Source organism: Leucoraja erinacea, chromosome 33 (genome assembly GCF_028641065.1).
Source record: "Leucoraja erinacea ecotype New England chromosome 33, Leri_hhj_1, whole genome shotgun sequence".
NCBI classification, from domain to species: Eukaryota; Metazoa; Chordata; class Chondrichthyes; order Rajiformes; family Rajidae; genus Leucoraja; species Leucoraja erinaceus.
In genome coordinates this window covers 11,338,276-11,365,616 of record NC_073409.1, presented here as the reverse complement: position 1 = coordinate 11,365,616, position 27,341 = coordinate 11,338,276, and the positions used below count along the sequence as shown (strand labels likewise).

The 27,341-nt window shown below is 42.9% G+C and overlaps 2 protein-coding genes across 11 annotated transcripts in view; one reads left to right on the top strand and one right to left on the bottom strand.

Moving 5' to 3' along the window:
* usp8 (ubiquitin specific peptidase 8) overlaps positions 1-5,402 on the bottom strand; it is a 33,028-nt gene extending 27,626 nt beyond the window's left edge. Inside the window, exon 1 of one of the 6 annotated variants that reach the window (XM_055661306.1) lies at positions 5,265-5,402. The gene's annotated coding sequence lies outside the window, so the exon portion shown is untranslated. The other 5 variants (XM_055661303.1, XM_055661302.1, XM_055661308.1 and 2 more) reach the window with 5 other exon arrangements.
* gabpb1 (GA binding protein transcription factor subunit beta 1) overlaps positions 5,254-27,341 on the top strand; it is a 38,844-nt gene continuing 16,756 nt past the window's right edge. For 2 of the 5 annotated variants that reach the window (XM_055661312.1, XM_055661309.1), the window contains exons 1-8: positions 8,670-8,725; positions 10,415-10,522; positions 13,220-13,387; positions 15,430-15,624; positions 19,426-19,564; positions 21,728-21,826; positions 24,525-24,707; positions 25,545-25,645. In XM_055661312.1, coding sequence (XP_055517287.1) covers positions 8,723-8,725; positions 10,415-10,522; positions 13,220-13,387; positions 15,430-15,624; positions 19,426-19,564; positions 21,728-21,826; positions 24,525-24,707; positions 25,545-25,645 — 996 coding nt within the window. In that variant the 5' untranslated portion in view covers positions 8,670-8,722. Of the gene's footprint in view, positions 5,378-8,669; positions 8,726-10,414; positions 10,523-13,219; positions 13,388-15,429; positions 15,625-19,425; positions 19,565-21,727; positions 21,827-24,524; positions 24,708-25,529; positions 25,646-27,341 lie in introns of those variants that run through there. The other 3 variants (XM_055661314.1, XM_055661313.1, XM_055661310.1) reach the window with 3 other exon arrangements.

Genomic DNA, 27,341 nt, shown 5'->3' with positions numbered 1-27,341 from the left:
TGCAGTTTGTAAGTTCTCCCTGCGACCACATGGGTTTTCTCTGGTGGCTTCCGTTTACTCCCACATTCCAAAGACGCAGGTTTAGCTTTTGTAAAAATTGGCCCAAGAAACTAGGAATAACATAGAACTAGTGTAATCGTTGTTTAGTGTGGACTTGGTGGGACGAAGGTCCTACTTCCATGCTGTATCTCTACACCAAACTAAAATCTTGCAATTCTTTTGTTTTCCACCAGGTGCCCTGTGCTGTGAGTAAACTGATGGCTTGTGAAGGACAAAATTATTGCAATATCACAAGCCTGTCATGGATACTGGAAATGTGTTTAATCAACGTGCAGGGTAGGGGGAAATAAAATAACAATGAACCAGGCCAACATGCTGCCCTGAAGGATTTAATAGCTACAGATAGAAATGATTTAAAGGGATATGAGGCAAACACAGGCAAATAGAACAAGTTTGGATAAACCTCTTGGTCGGCATGGGCAAGTTGGGGCCAAATGACCTATTTATATGCCATATAACTATGATTCATTCTCATTTAATAGTCAACCAAACAGATCTTTTGAATCTCGCATCTCTGCAAGGAAACAAGCTTCTCAATACTTCTTCCACAAGCTTGGCCAACACCAGACACCCAAGCTTGGTCAGACATCAGAAACATTGATCCTAATAATAACAAGATTTTGGTTTATGCCTAGACTTCGTACTTCTGCTGCCGTTAAAGCAGTCGACTGATGTACACAAGTCATGAGCCAGATCTACATTCAGATTTTTCAGAGGGGTCCAGGACCTGTATTCAGGGATGGCAAGGGTCCAGATTCAGACTCGAGGAAGTAGTCTAGCGGCCCGATCCGCGGAGGTGAAGGAAGGGGGATGGAAAGGTTCCGGACTCCAGGCCCCGGCTCGGAATCGAGGCCCAAACCTCAGAATCAAAGTCCAAGCTTAGTCCGCGAATCCTTGCAAGGAGACTTAAACCCGGTTGTTCTGTAACTTCCAAAAAAAAAACACTCGGGTACCGTACGCAACGTAGTGAAGAATCAGTCCGCCGCTCTCCAGCGTTTCCGCTCCGCTCAGTTTCACTCCGCGACCACAGAATTCTCCCAGTGCGCATGTGCAATAGCATGTAAGATCCGGTCGATCAGCTGGGTTGTTGCATCTTCCAGAACCAAGGAAGCTTTGTGGGTGCGGCCTCCAAGCAGGAGGAACTCTCTATTGCCGTCTGTGGCGGGAGGCTGAAAATATCACTCATCTACCGGATCTAAATCGGTGGTAAAGAAGTGTTGTCCCATGGGATTAGAGAACATTTAGATAATTCATTGTTTAAGAAGGAACTGCAGATGCCCCCCATCGGTCTGAAGAAGGGCTTCGGCCCGAAACGTTGCCTATTTCCTTCGCTCCATAGATGCTGCTGCACCCACCGAGTTCCTCCAGCATTTTTGTCTATTTAGATAATTAACATCACCAAGACAAGTTTAAGGGATGAATGTACCCAAGACTCGAGCCTAATTTTCCCCTAAAATATTTAGAAAGACACCAGCGGCCACTTCATTTCTCAGGACTGCACTCGAGTGTCGCTGTGAGGAGCCTGCTCTCGCTCACTGAGGTTGAGGATGACTTGTTTCACGTCGATTCTTTGTTTCACGTCGATTCTGAGGTGAATGATGAGGTCAATATGGGACTCACAGACTACCATGGGGAGAAAAGGAAGTGATTCATGGACAGGTGACACTGACAGACAGATAGGTGCATAGGCAGATACGAATGAAATAGCGAGCTATCTTCCTAACATGGGTAGGTTAATGTAACTAGGTGGAAGTCAGCAAGGACATGGTGGTATTAAGAACTTTTAGCCCGTGAATCAACGGGATTCACAACCCCATTGTTAATAAGACGTTGTACACCAGGTTCCAAACTACCCAACCGCATCATCAAACATCTTTGCCCCATCTGCAAAATAGTCTGCATTTTCTAAATTAGCCTCATTATTAACTCAAAATGAACAGAACTATAATGGAAGCAAATCGTTCTCAATCCTCAGGTAATGCCTAAGAAGACTGGAGCATTATCAAACCAGACTGCATTAAGAGATTATTAGGAGTGACGACCAAATCGATTTTAAGGACAGCTTTAAAGTTAGAAAAAGGGAGATGTATGGTGGAATTCTGGAGTTTGGAGCCTTGGCAGCTGAAGATATTGCATTTAATGTTACATTATTACAATCAGAGATATCAAACTAAAGAAGCACAAATAATTTGAAGCATTGCAAGGCTGCAGCCAATTAATAGATGACAAGCATGACAGATGTACATATCACAACATACATTTCAGGGTTTTTACGTGAGCACAGGTTATGGAGGATGGAAGATGCAATCAAAAGATATTAATTTTTCATTACATGATCAGTATTATTGGTATGACTGTATGGCAAATCAAATTCCTTGTATGTTGCAAACATACTTGGCTAATAAAGTATGATTATGATTTATTACCTGTTCCTAATTGTTTGAGAAATTGTTGCTGAGCACTTTAACTACTGCAGCCCTTCTTGCGAAGCTGTTCATGGTCCATTAGGAAAGAGGTTTCAGGATTTAGATTCCATGTTAGGGTTGGTAATAAATGCAGATGATAGCACATTGCTCAGTGAGAGGGTGTAGGTTTGGAATATGTCTGTTACAGCCTAGAAGCTGAGCTGCAGTGAATTTTATAGATGGTACACACTGAAGCAACGGTTCACCAATATAGGAGGGAATGAGTATTTCAGGTATTGAATGGAGTAGCAATCAAGTGGGCAGTTTTGTCCAGGATGTTGGTGTTGAGTTTTTTGAGCATTGATAGAGCTGTTCTCATCCAAGCAAATGAATATTTGATCAGGCTGGAAAGGCAATGGAATGTCAATTGAGTCATACACTGCATTACTTACTTTTGCAGCCAGTGTATTTCTGAGGATAGTCCAATTGAGTTTTTGATCAATGGTGATTGTAGAAATATTTTATGGTAGTAATGCCTTTGATTAAAACTAGATGGTTATATTCCAACTTGTTTTGCACTGGTCTAATGTGAATATTATTTGATGAAACATCATCCACAAGTGCATAGGCATTGACAATTCTAGGAGGTAGCAAAGGCATCCATAATGATCCCCATAGCTCTCCTGGTAACTCAAACCTTCCAGACCCCGTAACATCTTTGTAAATCTTTGTTGCACCCTTGACAGTTTAATGATCCTTTCTATAGCAGTCCGCAAGTATTATACACAGTGCTCCAAACGTGGCCAATGTATTGTAGAGCTGCAACAATACACAATAAACAATAGTTGCAGGAGTAGGTCATTCGGCCTTTTGAGCCAGCACCGCCATTCAATGTGATCATGGCTGATCATCCACAATCAGTACCCCCATTCCTCAGAGTCCACATCTCTGAGGATATGACATGGGCATCACACGCCTCGGCACTCGTGAGGAAGGCAAGGCAGCGCCTTTACCACCTCAGGCAATTGAGGAAATTCAGAGTGTCTCCGAGGATCCTCCAGTGCTTCTATGCAGCGGCGGTGGAAAGCATCTTGTCCGGTAACATTACCATCTGGTTTGGGAATTGCTCTGCCAAGGACAAGAAGGCTCTGCTGAGAGTAGTGCGTTCGGCCGAACGCACTATGGGAACTTCACTCACCCCCCTGCAGGAACTATACAACAGGAGGTGCAACTCCAGAGCAAACAAAATCATGAGAGACCCCTTCCACCCCTGCAATGGACTGTTCCAGCTGCTACGGTCAGGCAAACGCCTCCGTTGCCATGCGGTGAGAACGGAGAGGTTGAGAAGGAGTTTCTTCCCAGAGGCAATTCGGACTGTAAACGCCTATCTCACCAGGGACTAACTCTACAGAACGTTTTTCCTTCTATTATTTATTATGTAAAAGAATATGTGTGTTATGATTGTGTTTATAATTTGTTTGGTTGCTTTGTTGTTTGTCTTTTGCACAAAAAACCCGCGAGCATTGCCACTTTCATTTCACTGCACATCTCGTATGTGTATGTGACAAATAAACTTGACTTGACTTGACTTCCCCATATCCCTTGACTCCGCAATCTTTAAGAGCTCTATCTAACTCTCTCTTGAAAGCATCCAGAGAATGGATCCACAGACTCACAACTCTCATGTGAAAAAGTATCACACAGTATAATGCACAAGTTTCAAACATTATGTCTCAATTCTGGGAACTATACAACAATCAGCCTGCTAAATGTCGCCTTCATCATCCTGTCAAACTGTGTCATCACTTTCATAGAAATATGTACCTAGGTCCATGTGGATTGTTATAGAACGTAGCGACCATGAGCTGTGAAGAGGATACTATGAGGCTACAGGATGACTTGGATAGGTTGGGTGAATGGGCAGATGCATGGCAGATGCAATATAATGTGGATAAATGTGAGGTTATCCACTTTGGTGGCAAGAACAAGAAGGCAGGTTATTATCTGAATGGTGTTAGATTCAGAAAAGGGGAGGTGCAATGAAACCTGAGTGTCCTTATACATCAGTCACTGAAAGTAAGCACGTAGGTACAGCAGGCAGTGAAGAAAGCAAATGGCATGTTGGCCTTTGTTGCGAGAGGATTTGAATATAGGAACAAGGAGGTCCTACTGCAGTTGTACAGGGCACTGGTGAGACCATACCTGGAGTATTGTGTGCAATTTTGGTCTCCTAATTCGAGGAAGGACATTATTGCTATTGAGGGAGTGCAGAGTAGGTTCACCAGGTTATGTCCCAGGATGGCAGGACTGACATATGATGAAATAGATCGACTGAGCTTGTATTCACTGGAATTTAGAGGGATCTTATAGAAACATATAACATACTTAAGGGAATGGACAGGCTCAATGCAGGATAAATGTTCCCTATGTTGAGGGAGTCCAGAACCAGGGATCACAGTTTAAGAATAAGGTAGGCCATTTAGGACTGAGATGAGGAAAACGTTTTCACCCAGAGAGTTGTGAATCTGTGGAATTCCCTGCCACAGAAGGCAGTGGAGGCCAATTCACTAGATGTTTTCAAAAGTTAGATTTAGCTCTTAGGGCTAAGGGAATCAAGGGATATGGGGGGAAAGCCTGAACGGGGTAATGATTTTGGATGATCAGCAATGATCATATTGAATGGCGGTGCTGGCTCGAAGGGCCGAATGGCCTACACCTATTTTCTATGTGTCGATGATTCCTGCACCAAGATGGCGGCGGCTGTGGCCTCAGCGCGCGGCCCGGGTCACGTGCGCCCACCTTCGCCCTCCGCGGTCCGCCTTGCGCTGTATGCCAGCGCGGGGCCTGCGGCACGCGGCGCCCGTCCTCAGCCCGAACCTCACACCGACCCGGAGCCAGAGACGGCGGTCGAGGTAGGTGAAAGTCGCAGTGAGAGGTAGATGCAGGCTCCTGCTCCCCGCGCGGGCGGCCTGAAGCTTTTCCAGGTCACGCTGAGGCGATGGCCGACCGGATGTGGAAGTTGATCCCTTTCTCTGCGCCTTAAACAATAATCGACTTCCCCCGGAAAGGCGCCGGGCCCCGGGCCGCCGCACGCTTCCTGTTGCCCCGAGTGCGGCGAGAGCAAGGCTACGGCTAATACCGTCGGGATGTGTCCTGTCCCGGGTTGCTGCCTGTCCGGGCCTGGAGGCCCGGGCGTTCGCTGGATTCTCCGTCCGCGGGCCAGGGCCGAATCTCGGCTCGCCCCCTATGAGTCGGGCCCGGGCGGGAAGGGAATGGCGCACAGGGTAGTTGTAGAGCTGGGTCAGTGCGAACCCGGGGGTTGGCAGATAGAAGCAGCCCTTCTCCAAATATCCAGGTCGGGCAGAAATGGGCAGCGGTGCCCGCTCTCAATCAGTTCAATAATAGGATTTCCCGGAGGATGCGAGAACCATCTCCACCACGAGTACACCATAAAAACGGACAAATTCCCTCGGCTCGAAGGTTCTGAAAGTGGCTGCAGATTTTTTTAATACATTTGGGAGGTGGGAGGGAGATTAGACCCCCACCCCTCAATGTTTGATGTTTTCCAGGTGGGTTTAGTGAAGCTGTGGAGAGAAAATGACATTGCAGACCGGTACCATGTCCAAAAGAACGTGCGATCAAAAACAATGTCCAATTTAATGTAAAATTGATTTAGTGACACGAAGTAAAAGTTCGCAAGTGTTTTTGTGACTAAAAGGCTTATCAGGGGAATTCCGCAGGACCCAGTGTTAGGTCTGTTGCTTTTGGTAGTACATATTATTGTCGATGGGGATCGAAACGTTAGGGGACTGATAAGGAAATTTACAGATGATACAAACGTTGGTGAGAAATAAAACTATGTTTTGATCGATTTGACAAAAGGTATCTTGATTTCAAAGACGTGTAAGCTAAAGCAAGGGAATGTAAGATATGTGGGAGGCTATTGAGTGAGGTAAAGGAACAGAAGGACGTGGGGCTACATACCAATACCTTGCTCCGTGCTCTAGTTCATTAGGATGCTGTTTACTGAATGTGGTCCTTCCGTCCATAACTTCACAGACTGTGCCAGTAACCTGACGCAACACTGATCATTCAGCAAACCTTGCTGTGGTTTGGCTGCCGATGAGGGCTGGCCTTGGACTGGATGGGGAGAGTGAATTGCCTGCTCAATGTTGAAATGGGGGATGATCTTCACAGTGAGTGTGGGCAATGCTGTGGACAGACAGCAGCTTCCCAATTTTTGTTTGACTACACAGCTCACTCAAGCCCAGAGTCTTTACTATGGTAACATGCTCAACAGTAGTACTATAATGGCATCTCTGGGCTGGGGAGATAAGAGAGACTTTTGGGTAGACGCAAAATGCTGGAGAAACTCAGTGGGTGAGGCAGCATCTATGGACAGAAGGAATTGGAAATGTTGCCAATTCCTTCGCTCCATAGATGCTACCTCATCTGCTGAGTTTCTCCAACATTTTGTGCTCGCCTTCGATTTTACCAGCATCTGCAGTTCTTTCTTAAACAGGGAGATGTTAGGGTCCGGCTACTCAGTCCACCTAGGCAGCAGCCATTGCCAAGTCCCAGCAACAACCGGCACTTGCCTTGCTGATGAATATGCAGCACCAAGCTCCACACCTTACCGCAAAGTGAATGCATTGCCTTGTCCCAGCCTGTTTTCCCAGGCAGCCTCTCCGCACCTACTAAAGGGTAATTTATTGCAGGATCTGCCCCAGTTCCTAGCACAGGCCATGGTCTGACAGCAGCACTGTCAAGGAGCTGTCCCACTTGGGCGACCTAATTGGTGAGTTTAGAAGAGTTTAAAAAAATGACATGTTGAAGACCTCCTTCGACTATGTACCTCCTTCGACTATGTTGAAGACTAGCTACAACTAACTTCGGGAAAATTGGAAAATAGTGGAGAGTGAAGAGGACCTCCTTCAATCTCCTTTGACCTCCTTTTGACTATGATGAAGACTATATTCGACTAACATGCCGACCTACTATGATCTACTACGACTAAACCTACGAGTAAAAAAAAGTATCGATTTTTTCCATGGCGACCTTTTTTTACTCGCTGGCATTTTTTTAACATATTGGAAAAAAAAACTCTGCGACCTAGCTGAGGCCTCGAGTAAGCGGAGACCACTCTCGAGCCGACCATGCTGCAAGTATGAGTCGAGGGGAAACTCACCAGAACTCGCGGATTAGGTCGCCCTAGTGGGAAAGGCCTTCAGTAATCCATCTCTCTCTGTAGAAACAAGGAATTGCAGATGCTGGTTTACCAAAAAAGACAGTGCTGGAGCAATTCAGTGGGCCAGAAATGCTGCCTGATCTGCTGAGTTACTGCAGCACTTTGTGTCTTTTCCTCTCTACACAATGTTGCAATGACCTCCTTCAGCACTGATTCCATTAGCACCTGCATTTCAGGAAACCAGTGGATACACTGATCATTATGTATAGCAGCACAATTCATTTAGGTGGTTAAAAAAGCCATGAAGGATGCTATCCTCAATTAATCAAGGCAGTGCACTAGAACTAGGGAGTTATACTATAAATCTATACAATACCAGTTAGACCACATCTTGAGAACTCCACAGTTCTAATAATCACATTACAATAAATGTATAGGGGGGTTGCACGTAAGGTCACTGGGTCATAGGGCTTGATGCACGGAGCCGCTCAATCCATCTGGAAGACATCCGTCACTTCCGGTATATGTTATTAATACAAGAAACGCGTACTTTCCTACCTGTTAAAAACCGGCAAAATGTTGAATTTTTGCACTGAAAAAATTGTGGGAGTCGGGGTAAGTGTGAGAGACATGTACCCAACTTTAGAATTCCAAAATTGAAGCAAAATGAAGGTATAGACAAGCGAGAACTGAAGGGACAACAACAGCTAAAGTGCTTGGTAAACATTGGCCGTGCAGATATCGGAATTTAAAATATTGGAAATTATTGCGTTTGCTCACTGCATTTCATCAAGTAAGGCCTTATTTGTGTTTTTTCTTGATTCCTTTGGTATCTCAGAAGTGATAAATCTGGCTGTAAATTTTTCTTCAGATGCGTTTTCATTTTGTATATAAAAACCCACTTGGGAACCATGGGCGATTTAAAAAATCTACAGCCAAATTTCTTCTCACTTTCGGAATTCTGAAGTAGGTTAAATGTCTCACACGCTTATCCCGATTTCCATAATTATTTACAGCGCAAAAATTGACAATTTCAGCGTGTTTTAACGGGCCCGCTACACTGGAAACAATGGTAAGTGCCTATCTTCAGTTCATCGCGTGTACTCCATTTGGAGTAGCGTAGCAACAGTACGGGTCATGGGTCGTGACCCGACTGCCGTGAAACCTCCCTATAATTTCACTGAAAAGAATGACAATCGTATCTTTAGAGATACAGCGTGGAAACAGGCCCTTTGGCCCACCGAGACCGCACCGACCAGCGAACATCCCACACACTAGCACTATCCTACACACTATGTAATATTGCAGAAGCCAATTAACCTTCAAACCTGCATGTCTTTGGCGTGTGGGAGGAAACTGGAGCACCCAGAGGAAATCCGCGCGGTCACAGGTAGAACGTACAAACTAGACAACACAATTGCCTCACCAGGACCCTCCATAACTGCAGTAGGACCTCCTTGCTCCTAAACTCAAATCCTCTTATTATCTGAAAATCCTCAGATAATAAACTGCCTACCTGTTCTTGCCACCAAAGTGGATAACCTCACATTATACTGCATCTGCCATGCATTGGCCCTCACACCCAACCTATCCAAGTCACCCTGCAGCCTCATAACATCCTCATCGCAGCTCACACTGCCACCCAGCTTTGTGTCATCCGCAAAGTTGGAGATGCCGTATTTAATTCCCTCATCTAAGCTGGGGTCGCAGCACAGAGCCTTGTAGCACCCCACTAGTCATTGCCTGCCATTCTGAAAAGGCCCGTTAATTCCTACTCTTTGCAGTTCTCTATCCATGTCAATCATCGGCAGTCACTCGAAACAAGTATGAATGTCCTCTCATGGCGGATGCCAGACAGCTACCACACGGTCCTTGACAGATCTGGGTCAGAATCCAGTGGCATGGAATCCAAGACGACCGGCTGCAGTCTTCATCCGCATTCCCAGACGTTGTGACTGTCTACTAAAGTCAGCCATCATCCTCCACCTGTTCCACTGTTGAGGTCTTGGTTGGATTGCTCTTTGTCAGACCTCCCCCTCAACCGTACCACCATGGATGGCCCTACCAGGAGTATAGCTCCAGACAGCATCGCAGGATCTCAGGACCACATAAGCTTCTCCACCACAACAAGGTGACAATCCACGGAGAATCCATGTTAATACCCTACCCTCAATTTCATGTGTTCTAATTCTGTTCACTAATCTCTTGTGTGGGACCTCGTCAAAGGCGTTTTTCAAAGTCCAGATACACCACATCCACTGGCTCTCCCTTATCCATTCTACTTAATACATCCTCAAAAAATTCCAGAAGATTAATCAAGCATGATTTCCCCTTCATAAATCCATGCTGACTTTGACCGATCCTGCCACTGCTTTCCAAATGCGCTGCTATAACATCCTTAACAATCGTCTCAAGCATCTTCCCCGCCACCGATGTAAGGCTAACCGGTTTATAATTCCCCATTTTTTTTTCTCTCCCTCCTTTCTTAAAAAGTGGGGTTACATTGACTCTCCTCTAGTCTTCAGGAACTGATCCAGAGTCGAGAGAACATTGGAAAATGATTCCTGTCAATATCATTTTGCAAAGGACACTTCAAACTCTGATAATTTGTGGAAATAAATGAATTGTGCACAAATTGAAATTTTCATTTTCTTGTTTTTCTGCAAGTCCATGATTTTCCTCAACGGTTATGCCACAATAAATGATTACCTCGGTATGGTTGAACAAATTATTCAATAGTGTTTATCTACCTTTTGACTAGATGTCTCTTGTGGATTTGGGGAAGAAACTTTTGGAAGCTGCCAGAGCTGGCCAGGATGATGAAGTGCGAATCTTGATGTCCAATGGTGCCCCTTTCACAACAGATTGGGTAAGAACAGTCTGTGCTCCACTGACTTTTGTTATTGAATACATTTGCTATCTTTTCAGATCTATGTTTTGATATAAATGGCCATAGTCTGACAGAATTAATTCTGAACTGTGGGACAGCAAGGAACTAGTGTGTAAGATAAAGAAATAAACTTGTGGTAGTGGACAGCAAATGCTTATGTGCGCCGAAGTAGAGTTGTGATTCGGTACATTCTGAAGTTAGCTATAGTCTTCAGCCGTTGGGAATTGAGTAAATATAAGCCTAATTTACACCCCATAAGTGTTGAATGTATCAGTTATGGGTAGAGCTGTTGGGAGCTCATGTCTGAGAAGGAGAACCTGTCAATCTCTGCTTTAAAAATACCCAGAGACTTGGCCTTCACAACTATCTGTGGCAATGAATTCCACATATTCACCGCCCTGTGACTAAAGAAATTCCTCATCATCATCTTTCTAAAGGTACATCGTTTTATTCTAAGACTGTGCCCTCTGATCCTAGACTCTCCCACTAGTGAAAACATTCTCTCCACATCCACTCCATCTAGGCCTTTCATTATTTGGTAAGCTTCAATGTGAACCCTCTCATCCTAAACTCCAGCAAATATAGGCCCTGAGCTGTCAAACGCTCATCCTAAGTTAACCAATCATCCCCGGGATCATTCTCATAAACCTCCTCTGGACCCTATCCAACTCTAACACATACCTCCTCAGATGTAGGGCTCAAGAACTGCTCACAATACTCCAAATGTGATCTGACCATTACCTTCTAGAGCCTCTCTGCTTTCATATTCTAATTTTCTCAAAATGAATGCTAGCATTGCATTTATCTTCCTCACTACCGGCAAATTAATCATTTGGAAATACTGTACCAGCACTGCCAACACCCTTTGCATGTCCGATATCTGAATCAAGTCAAGTCAAGTCTCCATTTAGAAAATAGTCTTTGCCTTTATTCCTACTACGAAAGTGCATGACAGCACATTTTGCTTTGCTGAATTCCATCTGCCACTTCTTTGCCCACTCTTCCGACCTGTCCACATCCTTCTTACAGACTCCCTGCTTCCTCTACACTACTTTCCCCCGCACCTACCTTAGTATCAACGGCAAACTTAGCTACAAAGCCACTGCTCTGTTATAAAATAAAATGTGAATGATGGAAATACTTAGTAATTCTGTCAGCATTCGGAGAGAAAGGAACATAGTTGTGCTGAAGAGAGTACGGAGGAAATGCGTTAGAATGCAGTCTGGATCAAAGGAGTTAAGGAATTGGATAGGCCAGCCTTGCTTTCCTTGGAGCAAAGGATGTTGAGGAGTAATTTCAATAGAGGTATAAACAGGCAAAGACCTGGCTTGGCTGGCGGTGAGGGGAGCCCTCTCAGTTAGATCCTTCCTGCACCGTCGGAACCTCACTACCAGCGCACGCTGCCCCCGGGACGGTTGCGGTGGAGAGGAGACGGTTGCCCACCTCTTTGCAGAGTGTGGGTTTGCAAAAAGAGTCTGGAGAGGTATGCAGGGGTCCCTGGAACGATTTGTCCCGAACAGCTCCGTCACAGAGGACTCTGTGATTTACGGACTGTTCCCAGGGACACATTCAGAGACTGACATCGAGTGCTGCTGGAGGGTCATCAACTCGGTCAAAGACGCTCTTTGGTCTGCCCGAGCGTTGCTCACCACCCAGCAGAGCGAGATGTCCGTCAGGGAATGTTGCCGACTGGCCCACTGCAGACTGCAGGAGTACGTGCTAAGGGACTCGCTGAAGCTTGGTGCAGCCAACGCCAAGGCTCGGTGGGGGAGGGCCACAGTCTAGGGTCCTTCCGCTGCTGGACATAGGGGGCACGGTATGGTGGAGACGCCCCTCAAATTAAATTAAGGGAAGGTATCCCACGCCAGGGGGCCACATGAGTGGCACGGGTGGGGGACATTATTTGTGGAAGTGAAAATGTCAAATGGAATTTTCGCACTGTAAACACTGTATATATTTATTACTTGGACAGGGGCCACAGAGTGGCACGGGTGGGGGACTGTTTGGTGAAATTTGAAAAATGTAAAAAAATTGTACTGAAAAAACTTGTATAGTCTCCGAAAATGTCGGATGAATTTGTTTGTTTGAATGGTTCAGGAATTGTATATATTTATCAATGAATAAAGTCTATTTTGAAATTAAAAAAAAAAAATTAAAAAAAAGGCAGAGTCATAAGAGGCACATGATAGCTGGGTAGATAGTCATAATCTTTACCCCATGGTAAGATATCAAAAACAAGAGGCATAGGTTTAAGGTGAGAGGAATGATTTTGAAGGGAAAGTTTTTTTTTTACACAGAGAGTGGTTGGGTTCTGGCATTTGGAATCAGAAACAATCCCTACAGTTAAGAGACATTTAGACAAACACTTAAATAGGCAAGGCATAGAAGGATATACATTTAATGCAGGCTAACATGATTGGTTAGATGGACAAATATTTGTCATGGACATTGAGGGCCTAAATGCCCTTTTCAGTGGTGTACAACTTATAATTCTATGAATGTTAAACTAAAGGTTTCAGATTAGATAACTCCAACTACAAAAGGATATTAACATAAACATTAATTTCTTTCTTCACAATTGCTGCCTGCAATTTTTTAATTTCAGATTTTCATTTTTTTCTTTTGCTTTCCTATAACTGCCATTCTTATGTTAATTTCTATTTACCAATATTACAGCTTGGAACATCACCCCTTCATCTAGCAGCTCAATATGGTCATTATTCAACAGCAGAAGTGCTGCTTCGCGCAGGAGTGAGTCGGGATGCAAGAACCAAAGTGGACAGAACACCACTGCATATGGCAGCATCAGCAGGTCATGCAAACATTGTGGAGGTACTAGTGAAGGTATGGTTGGACAAATTCTATCATTCTATGTCAACCATGGATCATACTTGCAGTTGTGGGTTCAATTTCTATTACAGAGCCGACATCAGATACTTTTGGATGACTGTCTCAGTGCAGTACCGAGGGAACGTTATTAAGCATTTCAGATGCAATGTTAATCTAAAACTTTCTCAAGGCCTTGATGATAAAGGTTTACTGGGTTATTAAACAAAGAACATGGTGAATGTCCTGGAGATGGTGTAGGCTCTGAGAATACATATGTGGTGACCAGGCTGTCAGGCACTATTCAGGCATGAGATTGATCCGCGAATTTCTGCGAATTTTGAAATACGATTTAAAAAAAAAAACAATGCTTAAATCTCCAATATAAATGGCTATTAGCGGAAAGTGTGTCGATTTTAGCGGAAAGCTTGTACGCGGTGCGGGCTGACCGTCTTCGCATGTGCAAAGGTAGAAGAGGGGAGAGAGGGAGGGTGAGTGGAGATAGGGGAGGGGTGAATGGAGGTGGGAGAGGGAGGGAGGGAGAGAGGTAGGAAGGAGAGGGGGGAGGGGGAGAGTGGGTAGCAGGGGGGAGAGTGGGAGGGGGGGTAAGTGGAGGCATTAAGTGGGGTGGGTGGGAGGGGAAGGAGGGGTGTGTGAGGTAGAGGGGGAGGGAGGGTCAGTGGAGGTAGGAGAGGGGACAGGGAGGGAGGGTGAGTGGATGTAGGAGAGAGGGAGAGTGGAGGTAGGAGAGATGGGAGGGAGAGTGGGTGTGGTAGGCGAGGAGAGGGTGAGTGCAGGGAGAGAAAGGAGGTGGGAGGGAGGGGGAATGGAGGTAGGAGAGGGGGGGAGTTGAGAGTAGGGGGAGTGAGAGTGGGAGAGGGAGGGTGAGTGGAGGTGGGACAGGGGAGGGAGAGAAGGTGAGTGGAGGTAGGCAGGCATGAGTTTTCTCCGCGGATCCGTGGATTTCGAAATACAGTTTAAAAAAATCGGTCTAAATCTCCGCTATAAATGGAGTGTGAGCTGCTGTGCCAATGGTTGAGTGCGTGGAAATTTGCGGAATCGATTTTACCGGGCCGACCGTCTTTGCATGCGCATCTCTATGGCTAGCGCTCAGCTCCGCACATGTAGAGTAGCGATTACATTGTTAAAATGTGAGAACTGTTTCATTTGTAAAACAAAAGCATTCAAGAGTCTGTATGTCATAGAAACTACAATATTCTTTTTTGTTTTTTTACCTGATTCAATCAGGTAAAATGTGTTATTGTAAGGTATAATTTAAAAAATAATTACAGTATAAATTAAGGGTAAACAAGCAAGGAAATGGGGTCATTTCAAGGTATAATTATCAAAAAGTTATAAAACATTTCCAGTGTAAAGAATACTCTCTAATTAGAATAAACAAGTAAGGAACAATATGTTACAAGTGTAGGTGTACGTGTAATATAAAATATTTTCAATATGACTTAAGTGTAAACAAGCAAGGAGTTGGTGTCATTTTAAGGTATGATTATCACACATTTTCTGTGTAAATTAAGAAGTGACAAGCAAGGAAAATGTGTTATTTTAAGGTACAATTTAAAAAATCAAGTCTAAATTAAGGGTAAACAGGCAAGAAAACTGTCATTTCAAGGCATAATTATCAAAAATGTTCTGCATAAAGGGGGTGGACTTGGAACTCCTAAATCCCCATCTCTCTTCCTCTTTTTTCATTTTTTTCCTGTCTCATGCCTGCACATTTGGCCCATATCCCTCTATACCTCCTTCTGATCCATAAAACTATTGCAAATTAAAAGAGGAATGTTAAAGTCTAATGTTGATTTAAATCAAAACATATCAGCACTCTATTTCAGACATAGTAATGTTCTTGTGCTCAGAGTATTTGTATGAACATCAGAATAATTTTCTTTTAAAATGCATACCCTTACTTTCCCTCTGTTCACATTTTATTACAATGTTTGCAAAATAGCTTTCGATATTCCTGTGGATAATGTTTATAATATCAGATAATTAATTTAATAAAAGTGATAATGCCACCTACACATTCTCTTTACTTTTGACAGAATGGAGCTGACATAAACGCAAAGGATATGCTTAAGATGACAGCACTTCACTGGGCTGTGGAGCACGGTCACCAAGACGTGGTTGAACTCTTGATAAAATATGGAGCTGATGTTCACACACCAAGTAAATTCTGCAAAACAGCTTTTGATATTGCAGTGGATAATGGCGATGAAGAATTAATGTTAATGCTTCAGGTAATTGATTTAATACAATCGAGGCTCCAGATTATGATTAAGATGGATTATAGACATAAGCATCACATTATACAGGGGAACTGTAGCAAATTAATGGTTAATTGCAGAGAAATAAAATTGCAAAAGTAATTGAAAGGAACCTGCCAGAAGTTTTTGGCTTTGGTAGTTAATGAACTATTTCTATTTGCCAATTCCCCTTCAGAAAGTGGATTATTCTCTCATGCATTCTGACATGCTTATGTTGAAATACTTTTCACAGGGAATTTTACATGAAGTAATCATGGGCAACAATATCCATCTATTGTTATGGAAGCCAAAAGTATGCATAGAATTTCCCCAATTGCTGTGCTATTCTCTAACCCTTTTAAAGAAGTGGTTGTAGAAATACTGGAGCCTTTGCTTGAAGTTTTTCAAAACGCGTCGAGTTCTCGTGAGATACCAGCAGACAAGAAAACTACAAATGTGTTTACTTTGTCTAGGAAGGGAGGAATATAAAAATAAAGAACGATTGGTCTTTTCACCTAATTTCTATTGGCAAAATGCTGGAGTCTATAATCAAGAAAGAAATGACTCGTCGCCTTGAGAAGCATAATGTAATTAAACTGTCAACATAGTTTTATGAAAGGTAAATCATGTTTACAAGCCACAGAAGTCAAGAGTGTTTTATTGTCATATGTCCCAGACGGGACAATGAAGTTTTTACTTGCTGCAGCACAACAGAACATGTGAATATGTAAACATTGTATATAACGGGGAAAAAAAAAGAAAAAGTTCAATAAATACCAAATATAGTGCAAATAACAAATAATAATATAGTCTTTTGCAGTTCGGAGCTCATAGCTTACTCGTTGTGTTTAATAGCCTGATGGCTGTGGGGAAGAAACTTCCATAACCTGGACGTTACAATCTTCAGGCTCCTGTACCTTCTTCCTGATGGCAGTGGTGAGATAAGTGTGTGGCCAGGATGGTGTGGGTCCTTGATGATTTTGGCTGTCTTTTTGAGGCAGCGACTACGATAGATCCCTTCGACGGTGGGGAGATCAATGCCGGTGATGGACTGGGCAGTGGCCACAACTTTTTGTAGTCTTTTACACTCCTGGACGTTCAAGTTGCCGAATCAGGCCACGATGCAACCTGTCAGTATGCTCTCTACCATGAACCTGTAGATGTTTAGGAGAATCCTCTTCGATATGCCGAATCTCCGTAATCATCTCAGGAAGTAGAGTCGCTGATGTGCCTTCTTTACAACTTCATCGGTATGCTGGGTCCAGGAAAGATCTTCTGATATATGCACACCCAGGAATTTGAATTTATTGACCCTCTCCACCATCGTCCCGTTGATATAAACAGGATTGTGGCCCTCATCCTTCCCCTACCAAAGTCCACAATCAGTTCCTTGGTCTTACTGATGTTGAGAGCTAGGTTGTTGTGCTGGCACCATTTGGTCAGTCGGTGAATCTCACTTCTATACTCTGACTCGTCCCCATCTGTGATTCTTCCAACTTGATGATGGAGTTCGCACTATGACCGGCTACGCAGTCATGAGTAGAGTGAGTAAAGCAGGTGGCTGAGCACGCAGCCTTGAGGTACTCTCGTACTAATTGTTACTGAGGATGAAGTGGTTCCTCCAATTCGAACAGACTGGTCTGTTGATGAGGCAGTCGAGGATCTAATTGCAGAGGGATGCGCAGAGGCCCAGTTCCGTGAGCTTAGTAACCAGCTTGGAAGAGATGATGGTATTAAACGCCAAGCTGTAGTCTATAAACAACAGCCTGACGTAGGTGTTTTTATTGTCCAAGTGGTCCAGTGCGAAGTGGAGAGCCAGTGAAATTGCATCTACCTGTTGTGGCGGAATGCAAACTAGTTGGTCGAGGTTCTTGTCGAGGTAGGAGTTGATGTGCACCATAGCCAACCTCTCAAAGCACTTCATCACCACAGACGTTAGTGCCACTGGTCGATAGTCATTGAGACACGTCACCTTACTCTTCTTGGGCACCGGTACTGTTGATGCCCTCTTAAAGCAGGTGGAAAAACTCAGACCTCAGAAGTGAGAGGTTGAAAATGTCTGCAAAAACTCCCGCCAGTTGGTCTGCACAGGTCTTGAGAACTCAACCGGGTATACCATCAGGTCCAGGCGCTTTCCAAGGGTTCATCCCCCTGAAGGATCTTCTGACCTCGGCCTCTGTGTCTATGACTGTAACACCGTCAGGGCGAAAAGGGGCTCGGGAAGGTACATCAGTGTTCTCCCTATCGAACCGTGCGTAGAATGCATTGAGCTCATCAGGAAGTGATGCTTCGCTGTCGATTGAGCCACCTCCTGATTTCGCATTGTAGGGGATGATGGTATTCAAGCTTGCCACAGTTGCCGAACATCCGTCTCATCCTCCAGCTTAGAGCAGGTCCCTTTTGGCCTTTTTTGATGGCCTTACCAAGGTCGTATCTGGACTTCTTATAAACCTCTGCATCACCAGACCTGAATGCCCGGGATCTGGACTTCAGAAGAATGCGTATCTCATGGTTCATCCAAGGCTTCTGGTTAGGAAACACTCGGAAGGTGTTTGTTGGACTGCATACACTAGAAAGCTTATGGTGCACTATGAAAAATAACTTTGTAAATAAAGTATTTACTATTAATGGGTACAATGAGCTATCATTTATGTAGGAAGGAACTGAAGATGCTGGTTTAAACTAAAGATAGACACAAAAAGCTGGAGTAACTCACCGGGCCAGGCAGCATCTCTAGAGAGAAGCAATGGGTGATGTTTCGGGTTACCCTTTTGCATATCTTTTATTCGTTGCCTTTGTCTACATCATTGTCTATATCTCTCGTTTCCCTTTTCCCTAACTAGTCGTAAGGAGGGTCACTGACCCGAAACATCACCCATTCCTTTTCTCCAGAGATGCTGCCTGTCCAGCTGAGTTACCCTAGCTTTTTGTGTCTATCTATGAGCTATCATTTGTGTTCAACTGGTAGCTCATTTTTATGGAATCTAAAAATGTGTTGTTCTGTGGTGAGATCTTAGACTGTGTCCAACTCTGCATATGTAGCTTTTAATTGTTCCTTTTGAAGCAAAAATAAATTTGTATCTTTACATTGCTGCCCTCCATAGAATTACTGACTAGCCTTTATATGAAATACCCAGGAGTCACAGTTAATAAGTGCACCTGTTTACCTGCCACTCCAGCTATTGATGTTGGTTTTGGTTTATTTGTGTCACCTGTACCAAGGTACAGTGAAAACATTTGTTTTCTTGTTATTTAATCAATTCATGCTATATACAAATACAATCAAGCCAGACACAAGTACAACAGTTAGTGCAAAGAGAAAAGTACCAGAGCGCAGAATATAGTGTTTTAGTGATACGGTTACAGAGAAAATGCAGACTAAATAAAAGTGCATCAAGGTAAGTTGGGAGATCAGGACTACACACAGCTTCTGAGAGGTCTGTTCTGGAGGAAGGAGGTGTACCTAAATCTGGTAGTATGTGCTTTTAACCTGTCGTATCTTCTGCCCATTGGGAGATGAAGGAATTATCATGGTGTAAATGGTCCTTGATCATGTGCTGCTTTCCCATGGCAGAGAAGTGAAGTGTAGATGGAGTTGATGGGGGTGGCTGGTTTGTATGGTGGACTGGACAACTCTCAGCAATTTCTTGCGTTGCTTTTAATGGCGTCTAATCCAACAAAGATTGGACTGAATAGTTTAATAACAGTTTATTTATTAAGGATAGATCCCTTCTAACAATATGAAGCTTCATTAAGGAATGCCCAATGTTTTATGTGTTCTATCTTATTCTACAGAGGGCAATGGAGAACCAGATCAACACAAACACAGATTGCTCTGATACAATCACAGTTCACAGCGCTGCACCACAATTCATTATTGGTCCGGGAGGAGTGGTCAATTTAACTGGCTTGGTTACTACATCAAAGGCATCAGGTATGTTGGCAATTACTTGGTTTCCCATTGATGTGAAATCACTCCTCTCCCTGTTATCCTTGTTCTCTTGTATCTAATGCAGATAACTTATTAGAGGAAAAGTGGAGAAGGGGCTTTGCCTAGTAGTGGAGGCTGAGAACAAGTAGAGGAGTCTGATTTCAAGCAATGCAAGTGACATGAATGTGCACTGCTCTGCTTACTTTTTCTCAATGTGTCAGTGAGTGCAACTGATTACAGAATATGTGAACTTTCCAATTCAACCTCTATTGATTATAGGTTTAAAATGTTTTAACGAGTAGGACTGATATTATTCTCATGTACAGCAAGTTAATCAATAATGATCTCAACACAATAAAGACATAACTTAAATTCGGGTGACCAGAAAGTAGATACGGGATGGAAAAGAAAGTAATTTATGGGGTTGGTGCACAGTAGGACAGAGTACAGGCACTCCTCGACTTGTGTAATGGGCAACTTGTGATTCCACATCCCACCGTGTTAGAGAATTCAAAAATTTATCATTACTAAGTCAAGAAATTTCTCTTCATTAGAAGGCAAGTATAGCATGTGCAGGTGGACACTGCCATCTGCAGGTTCTCTACCAAGTCGCATCCCATGCTGTTATCATCATTGGATCTGAATCCTAGAACTTCCTATAGGGCCTGTCCCACTTAGGCAATTCTTTAGGCGACTGCCGGCAACTAGGCTATCGCCACACGGTTGCCGGGGACTCATGGTCGTGAGTCGTCTCCTCAGTCGCCCAAAGAGTCGTAGAGTTTTTCTGGTCGCCGCTGGATTTTGAAATGTTAAAAACTTTTCGGCGACCGTGGGCTTGTCGTAGCTTGTCTTCTCCTGACGTAGGTGCTGTCGTAGGTTGTCGCCAGGATGGCGTAGGTTGTCGTCAGGTGACATAGGTTGTCGCCGGTGCTGACTTCGGTGAATTCCATTATCGTATTCGCCGGCAGTCGCCTAAAAAATCTCCTAGTGGGACAGGCCCTTATCTCTTCTGAACATTTTTTTGAAGGGCTGCCTGTCCCTCATAAGCATTGCTAATTATAAAGGCAAAATGCTGGACTGATGATGTCACTTACTATAGTTTCTGTACTTGCAGTAATTCTGAACAACTCTCCTGATTGTCATTCATATTCAGTGGGTTGTTTTTGTACATTCTGTACTTAATCAGGGATTGTATCTATGTATGTCGATAATCTTACTGAACTGTATGCAAAAAAGAATGTCACTGTACCTTGATAATAAAGAATCATAAATCTGCTCATTTACCCTGGTGAGAGGTGTTCCCCGAAACACTGCAATTTATGAGTTCCTTTTTGCTCACCAGCAATATTATCCATCTGTTTCACATAGTTTATTTTTTAATTCCCAAATTGTAATGCAGCATATTGAGAGTGAACAGCGAGTGTTACTCTAGCCAGATGTCCAATACGTCACTTCATAAGGTTTGATGTTTGCATCCAGCATGTTCCCTGAATTCACACCCTTTCCCATGAGGTCAGCAAGACCATGTTTCTCCTGTGTGATTAAAAAAAAAAAAAAAAAATTTGCACAGATGGTCCTCCTTTTCACATTGTACCTCTGGATATTAATTGCAATAACATGATGATCAAGTATATTTATGAAGTGGTCTTGCAGTTCAGAATTATTTAAACTGGTTTAACATATCAGGTCGATGACCATACAGATGAAAGAATTAAGCTGAAGCATTCACTCATGTCCTCTTTCCACAGTAGCTGTCTGACCTGATGGTATCAGCACTTTCTGTTTTATTTCAGATGTCCATCATCTGCAGTTTTATTGATTTTTCAATTAAAATTTAAATATATTGTAGTATCATATCGTACAGCACAGAAAACGACCCTTCAGCCCACCATGTCCATGCTGACCCATTTGCCCACTTCAGGCCTGTTTCCTCCTTTACCGTGCCCACTTAACTATATCTGTAATATCCTCTGAAACATCGTCATCATATCTAATTTCACCACCTCCTCTGCAGTGTTCCAGATATCAACCATTCTGTGCTAACTTATTTACCTTTATTTAAATATATCACAGCTTTTTTAAAATGATTCTCTTTTAGTACTTCAGATTGTAGAACTCTTGCAACTTGTTACCTGAGAAGTTAAACACTTGCTCTTTTAATTTTAGACTCGGGCCAGTTTGGGAATTCCTCTACATCGGTGTTGGCTACACTAGCTGCCTTGGCAGAAGCATCAGCACCATTGACACATACATCTGAAGCACCAGGTTAGAAAGCAACTGCTGCTCATTCTTTAAGATGTATGACCTACATAAAAAATATGAGATTTGTCAAAAGTTAAAATGTTTTGTGAAAAGTGCTATGTAGCCTGCAAAGACACAAGCAAAACATTTCACCAGCAAAATGAACTCTTCTGCAATTTCAATTTTAATTAGATTTTATTTTTTAATATAAGAAATGCTCAATAGTTCTCAGTTCAACAATGCAGAGAGGTTTTACAAAGGCATGGTTACATGTACGGTATTTGTGCTGTAATGCCCATAATGCTATCTCCTTCATATTTCCTTCATCAATCCTTTCCTTCACTACTGATGAATATTTCTTAAGAAGTTAAGGATGTAATTGCTTCCACAATCAAGGTTTGCTGATGGTAAACAATATATTTTCTTTGAGAGGGTACCTCAGCTTTCACAAAGCAGCAAAATCTTGTATGTTTGCGCTGTCTCTGTTAACGTTCTATAAACCACCATTCCAACGTCATTTCTGTCCTATACGTTAGGCTAATCTCAGCTAATACTAACTTCCATTGTTGCAACTATTATAAGAAATGAATCGTAGATTCCTAAACAACTGTTTCTACAGCACAAAAAATGGACTATGGCCCACCTCAACCATGCCACCTGTGATACCTATCTACGCTAATCCCATTTGCCTGTGTTGTGATTTAAAACCATAACTTTGACCTCAATATTAGCAAAACTGAAGAGTTGGTTTATGGCCTAAGGATGCGAAGGGGTGAACACAATCCTGTCCTCATCAATGGATGCCTGTGGAAATGGTCAACGGCTTCAAGTTCCTAAGCATCACTACATATGAAACGTAACCTGGTCACACTGATTCAGTGATCACATCAGTGTATTTACTTTCTTTGCCATCTGAGAAGATTTGGCACTATTTCTATGTCTTTATTAAGTACCAAATGTCTATCTAATTGGTATTGTGATAAATGTCAATGGCACAACTCTATTTGTAATGCTCAATGTTCTGGATGTGTGTGAGAACTATAACTAATAGTATGCATGGAAGAGAGAAGATTGAAAATCAAAAACACTGCAGATGCTGGAAATCTGAAATAAACCAAATTGCTAGAAATAGATAGTGGGTCAAGCAGCATCTGTGGAAAGTGAAAATTATTATTTCAGGTCTGAGGCCTTTCATAAGAAAAGAGAAGATTGTTTATTCACCAATTGTTATGGTTTCCATATTATATCAATTACCTTCTTTGTGGATGTGCATTGAATGATATGTTATTCTTAAGGGGTTGGACAGGCTAGATGCAGGAAGATTGTTCCCGATGTTAGGGAAGTCCAGGACAAGGGGTCACAGCTTAAGGATAAAGGGGAAATCCTTTAAAACCGAGATGAGAAGAACTTTTTTTCACGCAGAGAGTGGTGAATCTCTGGAACTCTCTGCCACAGAGGGTAGTTGAGGCCAGTTCATTGGGCTATATTTAAGAGGGAGTTAGATGTGGCCCTTGTGGCTAAGGGGATCAGGGGGTATGGAGAGAAGGCAGGTACGGGATACTGAGTTGGATGATCAGCCATGATCATATTGAATGGCGGTGCAGGCTCGAAGGGCCGAATGGCCTACTCCTGCACCTAATTTCTATGTCTATGTTTCTATGATATGTTATATTCTCATCAAGAATGAAATACTTTGAAAGGCAGGAATATAACACTTTATAAGCATGTTTGCCTTATTTTGTGCTTTCTTCAGTAGCCTGGGTAGATTGAGTCTGAAGAAGGGTCTCAACCCGAAACGTCACTCATTCCTTCTTTCCAGAGATGCTGCCTGTCCCGCTGAGTTTTACTCCAGTTTTTTGTGTCTAGCCTCGGTAGATTATCAGATCGAACCCATGTTTGCTAATCTACAGCAGCAAGTGTGGTGTTGAAGTATATTATAGATAGAGTTATAGAAAATATTATTCATCTCCAGGCACAACATCCAATGTGATGTAAAATAATATAATTTCCATTAATTCTGTTAAAATTCTCAATTTTTTAATTATCTTTCTCTCTGGAGTTTACATTTGAACATTTTGCAATATATTTGGGAATCTTAAAAGGGTAAAAATGACCAACCAATGTGGTGAAACTTAACCAGAACTTTTGTGTAACTGTAAAACTCTCCTTAAAGTTACAAGCTCCCTGGGTTCATACCATCTTCAACCATAAGCTGTTTTGTTTCTATGTTCATGGGTACCAATACAGTAAGTTGCTTATCCTTCACAGGAAAGGCTGCCTGTGACAATTGAAGTGCAAATTATCGTTCAAGACAGTGATGGGCTTACCATGCGCCTCTTGGTTTCAGTCAAAATGATGATAACTTGATGCACCTGCCTGTTGGCAGTGGGGTGAGATTGGCTGGAGGGTAGCAGGGATCTGCATTGAGAATTAGTTGCCTGAACTAGTGCCCTCCTGGAATTAGTGTGGTGGGGGGAAGGGTATATTTACTTAGGTAGCCCCTGATGTGGTTGGCAATGTTGGGCTTGGTGATTCTTTGTTGCAATTTTATTTGAACATCTTTGTTCGTATATACTGTATGTCCAGTTAATCCTTCCTTCTCTTCCTGCTTCCCAGTGGGTGCTTCTTAGCATTTAATCAAAATGAGTGTTTAGTTCAAAGTGGAAAATGTCGACTTTCAGAATTCAGGATTATAAGAGAAATGTTTTTTTTTTCCTTTCAGCAATTGCTACAGAGGAAGTAGTAACAGCAGATTCTGTGGATAGTGCCATACAACAAGTTGTCAGCAGTGGAGGTCAGCAAGTGATTACCATAGTTACTGATGATATTCAGTTGAGCAGCTTGCAGGCAGCCAGTGACAGCATGAATCAACCAATCATTGTGACAATGCAGGATGGACGGCAAGGTAAAGTGTAATTAATTGATAACATACAATGTGAGCAAATACTCATTCCCTGCTTCCTGGTATTCCCTCTTTAACTATTGATGTAAGATAACTATTGCAAAGCTTAATACACCAGGGTAATTGAGCAGGTGCAACACACATTTACTAAATTAATTAAGGTTGAATCTGCTTTGGATGCACTTGGTGACAGTAAAAATAAAACTAATATTTTTATTTCCAAGAATTTGTAGAGATATAATCACCTTGCACATTAAATGCTTAAAATAATCAAATACATTTCAGCTTCATTTTCAGCATTAAAATCAAGCGTAACAATTAATAGAATTTGGTTTTTGAAGGTTTTTTTTCTAACATGTAAATAATGATTCTGTTCTATTCTGTTCTGTTCCCGATGTTGGGAAAGTCCAGAACAAGGGGTCACAGTTTAAGGATAAAGGGGAAATCTTTTAGGACTGAGATGAGGAAAACATTTTTTACACAGAGAGCGGTGAATCTCTGGAATTCTCTGCCACAGAATGCAGTTGAGGCCAGTTCATTAACTATGTTTAAGAGGGAGTTAGATGTGGCCCTTGTGGCTAAAGGGGGTATGGAGAGAAAGCAGGCACAGGATACTGAGTTGGATGATCAGCCATGATCATATTGAATGGCGGTGGAGGCTCGAAAGGCCGAATGGCCTACTCCTGCACCTATTTTCTATTCTGTTGTGTAGTTTTTGCACAATCCGCAGGCATTGCCACCTTCATTTCACTGCACATCTTGTATGTGCATGTGACAAATAAACTTGACTTGACATGTTCTGTTGAATCTATCTCCATCTCCTAGTTTTGACTGTTCCAGCCACTGACATTGCTGAGGAGACTGTGATCACTGAAGAACCATTGATGAAGAGGCGTTGTGTGGAGATAATTGAAAATCACATTGATAACACAGAGATCGAGGTAAGCATACAAGGAATCATTAATTTCTGGTGGGGTTGTGGGCAGGGGGTTGGAGGAGATTGGGGGGGATAATCGTGACTGAGGCATTAGTTAGCACTAAATCTGGCATGTGGCATGGCTATTTGCATTATTTGCTTCTGGAAGAACCCCAATCACTGGATCTTTGCAATAGGAAAAAAATCACATGTGGTTAAAGTGCACATTGTCAGATTTTATTGAAGGTCATTTTTATACATATTGGTTTCACCATGTAGAAATTACAGCAGTGTTTATACATAGTCCCCACCATTGCAGGGCACCATAATGTTTGGGACACATGACTTCACATGGGACACATTGCTCTTTGTTAGAGACCTCCCCCTCAACCTTACTGCCATGGGTGACCCTACCAGGAGCATAGTTCCAGACAGCATCGCTCTCAGGACCACACAAGCTTCTCCACCGCAACATGGTGACAATCTGCAGACAATTCAGGGCACCATAATGTTTGGAACATGTCTTCACAGGTGTTTGTAATTGCTCAGGTGTGTTTCATTGCCTCCATAAGAGTGCTCTCAGCACCTAGTCTTTCCTCCAGCCTTTCCATCACCTTTGGAAACTATTGTTCCTTTTATCAACATGAGGACCAAAGTTGTGCCAATGAAAGTCAAAGAAACCATTATGAGAGTGAGAAATAAAACTGTTGGAATAAAAGAATAAAACTGTTAGAGACATCAGCCAAATCTTCGGCTTACCAAAATCAACTGTTTGGAACAAAGAGAGCACTGGTGAGCTTACTAATCCCAAAGGGGCTGGCAGGCCAAGGAAGATCCCCACAGCTGATGACAGAATAATTCTCTCTATAATGCAGAAAAGCGCCAAAACACCTGTCAGACATCAGAAACACACTTCAGGTGTGGATTTGTCAATGACCACTGTCCACAGAAGACTTCATGAACAGAAATACAGAGGCTAAACTGCAAGATGCAAACCACTGGTTAGCTGGAAAAATAGGATGGCCAAGAAGTTTGCCAAGAAGTACTTAAAAGAGCAACCACAGATCTGGAAAAAGGTCTTGTGGACAGACGAGATGAAGATCAACTTACAATGCATTCAGAAAGTATTCAGACCCCTTCACTTTTTCCACATTTTGTTACATTACAGCCGTATTCTAAAATGGATTAAATTCTTTTTTTTAAATCGTCAATTTACACAGAATACTCCAGAATGAAGAAGCGAACTCGGGTGTTTGGACATTTTTGCAAAGTAATTAAAAATAAATAACTGAAATATCACATGTACATGAGTATTCAGACCATTTACTCAGTACTTTGTTGAGGCACCTTTGGCAGCGATTACAGCCTCAAGTCTTCTTGGGTATGAAAATACAAGCTTGGCACACCTGTATTTGGGTAATTTCTTCCATTTAAGAATGATGGAGGCCACTGTGCTCTTTGGGACCTGCAACGCTGCAGAAATTGTTTTATGGCTTCCGTCTGGCCACTCTACCATAAAGGCCTGATTGGTGGAGTGCTGCAGATATAGTTGTCCTTCTGGAAGGTTCTCCCATCTCCACAGAGGAACTCTGGAGCTCTGTCAGAGTGACCATAGGGTTGTTGGTCACCTCCGTGACCAAGGCCCTTCTCCCCCGATTGCTCAGTTTGGCCGGGCGGCCAGCTCTATGAAGAGTCCTGGTGGTTCCAAAGTTCTTCCATTT